The sequence below is a fragment of the Physeter macrocephalus genome, chromosome 7 (assembly GCF_002837175.3).
Source record: "Physeter macrocephalus isolate SW-GA chromosome 7, ASM283717v5, whole genome shotgun sequence".
Lineage (NCBI taxonomy): Eukaryota > Metazoa > Chordata > Mammalia > Artiodactyla > Physeteridae > Physeter > Physeter macrocephalus.
The window spans coordinates 106599166-106605165 of NC_041220.1; the positions used below are offsets into that span (position 1 = coordinate 106599166).

Sequence of the window (6000 nt, forward strand, 5' to 3'; positions counted from 1 at the left end):
TGAGAGCCTCCCTGGGCTGCCCTGTGAGGCCACCCTCCCCCCAGGCTGCCAGCCCCTGGTGACACAGCAGCCTCCCGGGAGACCAAGGGTCCCGGGCAGTGAGGCGGGCTCCGCTGGGGTGCGGGCACAGGGCAGGGATGCCTTGGCCTGGGGAGCTCGTGGATGCAGCACGTGGAGAAGGAGTTGCGTCCCGAGCCGGGCTCGCTGGGCTCAGGGAGGCGACAGGAGATTCTTCACACCCGTGGAGTGGAGTGCCAGCCTGAGGGTTTCCGTTCCCCTCGAGTCTGACTTCCTGTTGCCCGCATCCCGGCGGCTCCTCTGTCCCTTGCCCTTTCCCCTCATTTCCTGGCCCCTGAGGAGAGGTGCCTGGGCCCTACGAGGATGGGGAGTTTTCTAGGAGCCGGGCTCGACAGAGCAGGGAGAGGAGCCTGGTGCCTGAGGGCACCTGCCGGGTGTGGGGTACAGGGCACGGGGCAGATGGCTCCAGCCGAGGACAGTCAGGGTGGATGAGGGGCCCTTGCTGGAGAGCTAACTCGTGTACAGGTACTTCTCAGAGCTTGGCCTGTGGACGCCTACGCTGGAACTTAACTGGAGTTTTTGTGGAAAAGGCAGACTCGTGAGCCCCCAAACACGCAGAATCACAATTGGGGGGTTCTGCGTTTTAATGTAATTTTAATGTAATAATTAGACTTATTTTAATGTAACTCTGCCCACTGTGCTTGTGCAACCACAAGAGCTGCCGCAGGGTTGTAGGAGTCGCCCTCTGGTGCCAGGGGGACAAAGGAGCAGCTCTCCTGGCACAGGAGCTAGCACGTGGGCAGGTGGCCAAGCCAGGGCAGCAGTTAGGAGGAAAGGCACTGCTTCTTACCGATACCCTGGCGCCTCCCTCCAAAAAGAAGGGCGTCGGGGGAGTGTGTGTGGGGGTGTGCGCGCGCCTGCACGCACTCACGTGTCGGCAGTGACCCACTGCCCCTCTGTCCTCCCACAGGATGGGAACGTCCGCCTATACTCCATCCTGGGCACCATGCTGAAGGACGAGGGCAAGCTCCTGGAGGCCAAGGGCCCTGTGACGGACCTGGCGTATTCCCACGACGGCGCCTTCCTCGCCGTGTGCGACGCCAGCAAAGTGGTCACGGTCTTCAGCATCGCTGACGGCTACTCGGTGAGCGGGCAGACCCCCTCCCTGTCTCCACACTGGGCAGCGCAGACGGCTGGAGGGGGCCGTGGCCTCTCTCCCCTGTCGTCACCGACCGGGCAGGTGCACAGGACACGTGGCTTCGTTGCTCCTAGAGCGTGAATGACGTGGGAAAAGGAGACTTTCCCTGCTGTCCAGCAGTTTGTGGGCCCGGGACACAACAGCTACCAAAAAGTTAGGGGCCTGGGTGGCAGCAAGGCTGCTGTGAAATCAGGCTGGTTGGCTCACCTGGGTGGCCTGGTTCAGTGACTTCTGGAACCTTATTTTTGTCCTCTGTCAAAAGGCTTAGGCTGGATTTTTTTCTTTTTTCCCCTTGAATCTCATTGCTGCTTCAAGTCCTATAAAGTGTGGGCGCTGGTCGTCCGGATGCGGCCTTGCACTCGGGGGCGGGGGGTTCCCTAGCGGTGGATGGGTGAGAGAGAGGCCCCGGTTGCCAAGGCCCTGGAAGCTCATGCCACTCTGAGCAGGACAGCCAAGGACACTGTCGTGTGAGGTGTGAGAGTGCCCATGTGTCACCAGCCAACCCTGCTGGGTAGTGTTAAGTTGCGTTTCACAAACAAGACTGCACTCTGGAGGGATTCGGTCCCCCGCCGGGTGTGACTGGACCACAGGGCATGGGGCAGATGGAGGGTCCTCCAGTCCCTCCCATGGAGTCAGCCTGGCCCCCTCCCCGCAAGCTTCAACACTTTGGACAGTTTTGAAACCTAGAGCAGAGTCAAAAGAATTTACCACCTAGATCCTACCATTACCATTTTACTATGTCACGTTATCCATCTAGTAATCTAATTTTTTAGTGCATTTAAAGGAAATTACAGGCATCTGTATAATATATCAGCCTACATATTATTAACTAGAGTTTAGTAGTTTTTTCTTTGGCTGTAAAATTTACATATAATGAAGCATGAGTGGGAACGTAAGTATACACACCAGCGCTGTGTGTATGCCTGCACCTGCACGTACGCCCACACCTCCATCAACATAAAGAACATTTCACGTCCCAGGAGGTTCCCTTCCACCTCAGCGTCACATTTATCAGATTTTGCGTTTATCACACTTTAAGCGATTTCATTTGCATATAGCAAGCCTTGTTTACAGCGTGCTAAGTAATCTGTAGAGTAGGATCAACAAAAGATGGAAGAGGCGACCTTGAAGAAGAAAATCATGGTTAATATAGGGATTAAGAACAAGATGGACTGCTCTGAAGTAAAAGTGTTCCTAAAGCTTTAGTAGAAAGCGTTATTTTTGGTCATGTCGACCCCCTGGGTAAGACAGTGTGGCTCGAGGTTGGGACATGCGGTAGACACGTGGCTCCTGTAGACACGTCTGCCTGCCTGCGGGCCACACCCACCCCACCCGGGCTCCAGGGTGAGGGGCTCCAGCGTGAGGGCGCGTGTCTGGGCAGCCCCCTCCTCCGTCCGCATATGCACAGAGCTCCGTGCACGCCAGGCGAGATCTTCTCGCGCCTCCCGTTCTTGCACTTCTCTCTGTCCCCTCCCTAGGCTGAGAGCTCTGTGCAGGTGAATGGGCACATCTGGCCCATGTGATAGATGCTACAAGGGCAGCCCTGGAGTCCCGGGTCCTGGGGGGCACGGTGGCTACTGTTTGATCTCGGGCTGCCCCTTTCTGTGCCTTCAAGCAGTGGGCACCCTGGGGTTGTTGCAAGGAGTCAGTGAGTTGGTGAGAGTTTCAGAAGCCAGGCACAGAGAAAGCGTTTCATGAGCACTGGCCCTCATGAAGGTTAGGTGACATGATGCCCACTCACTCTGGCCTGAACCCTGACCTGCCACCTATTTTTAATCTGCATCCAGGAGAACAACGTTTTCTACGGACACCACGCGAAGATCGTCTGCCTGGCCTGGTCTCCAGACAACGAGCACTTCGCCTCGGGCGGCATGGACATGATGGTGTACGTGTGGACCCTGAGTGACCCGGAGACCAGGGTCAAGATCCAAGGTGACTCACACGCCCTCCTCGGCTCCCCAGGCAGCTCCGGAGAGGTGTCCCCAGGGCTCAGGGGTCCTTTCTGTGCTTCAGGGAGGTGGCCTTATGGAGGCCTGGTGCTCCAGCAAACATCAGCTCTGCTGGTCTGGGCAGAGGACGCCCGTGTGCCCAGCGTGAAAGCAGGTGGTCTCAGTACCTGGGACACACACTGAGTAAAAGGGTTTTCCTGGCATCTCCTTTGTCTTAGTCTGTTCGGGCTTCTGTCACAAAATGCCCCAGACTAGGCAGCCCCTAAAGCACAGAAGTCTACTGCTCACAGTTGCGGAGGCTGAAGTCGAGGATTGGGTGTTAGCTTGGCCGGGAAAGGGTCCTCTTCCAGGTCACAGACTTCTCATCGAGTGTCCTCACGTGGTGGAAGGGGCCTCTTGTATAAGAGCGCTCATCCCACTTGTGACCTAGGTGGGCTTCTCCCAAAGGCCCCACCTCCTACACCGTCACCTTGGACGTTAGATTTCTGATTTAGGAATTCTGGGGGCACACAGACATTCAGACTGTAATACCTGCTTTCTCCCACCCCCCCCTTCAATATAAACTCATAACTGGCTTCTCACTCTAGGACAGTAGTGTCCGATAGAAGTATAACAAGAACCACACGTGGACTTGACATTTTCCTAGCAGCCACATTTAAAACAGAAGCAGGTGAAATTATTAACAGTAAATTTTATTTAACCCAACATATTTCCACATGTGGCAGTAGCTCACTTCAGTGGCTCGTGGCCCTGGTGGGGACCCTACCCATCCAGGTGGGTCTCAGATCTCCTGTTCCCGTGTCACCACCTTACATGGGCTCTGGTCCCTTTCCATCCATTCTTTACCTGGCAGGCAGCCTTTTGTCTTGAATGTAAGTGGGATCCTTGCCTATTCAAAAATTGTTCTTTGTCAACCCCACAGAGCTTTTTACCATGCCCAGCACGGGGAGGGAGGGGACCAGCAAGCTGACCCCAAGTGGGTGGGTAGGCGGTTGGTCCAGGATGGAGGCGGGGACAGAGCAGACTCAGATGGGCCATCCTGGTCTCCACAGAAAGCAGCAGTTTTGTAGTAAGACTCGAGCAAGTTCAAGAGGCAGCAAGAGCTCGCAGGGTAGAGGGTGGAAAGTCCAGTCCTTGTCTGGGCTGTGGGGTCACAGGTCACTGGGCGTGCACTGGCCTGAGGTCGGGTTGTTGTGTGCACGGGTACCCCAGCCTTGTGTTTCTCAACGTTTTATTCCTCATCTCCCCATTTTAACACCACAGAAATACTGTGCACTGTCTGTGTATTGTCTGTACGTTGTTGCTTTATGCGTAGAAAGACTTGTTCACCCCCTGGGGGGAGGGGCAGTTTTGCCTCCAAGGTGCGTTTGTGGTTGTCAGGACTGTGCTGGTGCCTGGGAGCTGCAGCCAGGATCGCTGCTGATCCGGGAGTGTCAGTGGTGAGGGGCTGAGAATACCTGCTTCCCCTCCCATTACCCAGACGCTCCCCACTGAGAAGAGGAAAGGGGTCTGGTTGACCAGGATCCTGTTGGGTTTCTCGGTGGCCCTGTGGGTGATCTCGGCCCGGGTTTCCCATCTTCTGGTCTGAGGTACCTGTGGGAGCAGAGCTCCTGGGTTTGGCTCAAAACGTGTGTTCTTTCTCCCCAGATGCGCACCGGCTCCACCACGTGAGCAGCTTGGCCTGGCTGGACGAGCACACGCTGGTCACGACCTCCCACGATGCCTCTGTCAAAGAGTGGACAATCGCCTACTGAGGAGCCCTCCTCGGACCGACCGAATCAGGGACTTGGGTTGAACACAGCTAGCTCCAGTCACTTCTCTCTGTGTCCCGCCCTCGCCCCGCCCCCGCCCCACCCATGGGGGAGGGGCCTCACCTCGTGCCCGTCCTCGGCCCCGCCCCTGGGGAGGACCCTGCCTCCTTCCAGTCTGCTCGCTCACAGGGTGATCCTGTCTGTACAAGTCCTTCTGAAAGCTTTAGACGGTGACAGTTTGCACATGGAAAATAAAGTGAGCACTTCAACCACGTGTGGCACGTGACTCAAACCCACCGCCTGCCTGCGCAGAACATTCCAGAGGCGGAGCCTCCAAAGCACACAGACCCGCCTGTGGCTCCGGGAGGTTGCATCCCCTCCCACTCCCCACCTGCGGGTCCTTCCTGGCCGGCAGGGTGGATGCTGTAGAGCAGGTGGCGCTCGTTCCTGGCCAATGGGTGCACGTGGAACCCGTGTTTCACTGTCAGTTTCTGTGCTTGATTTTGAGAATGGAATCGTGGGGATTTTTTTTTTTTTTTTTTTTAATGTATCTTAACTGATGTCTCTCAGTGTTTACGGCGCTGCCTCTAGGCTTTTAGATCCCTAGTTAGCAGGACGGAGAGGCATCCTGGTCACCGGTTCACTCTCGTGCTTTGATGTTTTCCTGTCTTTCTATCCCCCTCTGTTACCAAGAGCAAAGATTAATTTAAAGGCAAAGATGGAGTCACTGTAAACTAACCTGTCCTCAGTTACACCTTCCTTTTCTTTTCCAGTGCAGAAATTAAAATAAGTATAAAGCACGGTGATTTGGAGTTTCTTTGCGAATGTCGGAATCACTGGTAAAATGCTGGCTGAGAGCAGTCCCTCCCCTTGCACTTGTGAAAACACTGAGCGCTTTAAGAGTTTAGATGGAGAAATAATTAAATAACTTTTCTCTTCATTGTGGGTCGCTGACTTTGTGTGACGGGGACACGTGGGGGCAGGGGACTGGGAAGCTGCTTGGAGCCCCGTGGCTTGGGTATCTCACCAGCCTGCAGCCTCGGGATGGTTTGGGAAGGCACGTGACCTAGGGATCCCTCCCATC

The 6000-nt window shown here is 55.6% G+C and overlaps 1 protein-coding gene across 1 annotated transcript in view; it reads left to right on the forward strand.

The window, feature by feature from the left end:
• Positions 1-5722, forward strand: part of WDR1 (WD repeat domain 1) — a 39708-nt gene extending 33986 nt beyond the window's left edge. Inside the window, exons 13-15 of the mRNA XM_007120642.4 lie at positions 989-1162; positions 3004-3148; positions 4813-5722. Coding sequence (XP_007120704.2) covers positions 989-1162; positions 3004-3148; positions 4813-4919 — 426 coding nt within the window. The 3' untranslated portion in view covers positions 4920-5722. The remainder of the gene's footprint in view (positions 1-988; positions 1163-3003; positions 3149-4812) is intronic.
• The last annotated feature ends 278 nt before the right edge of the window (positions 5723-6000 follow it).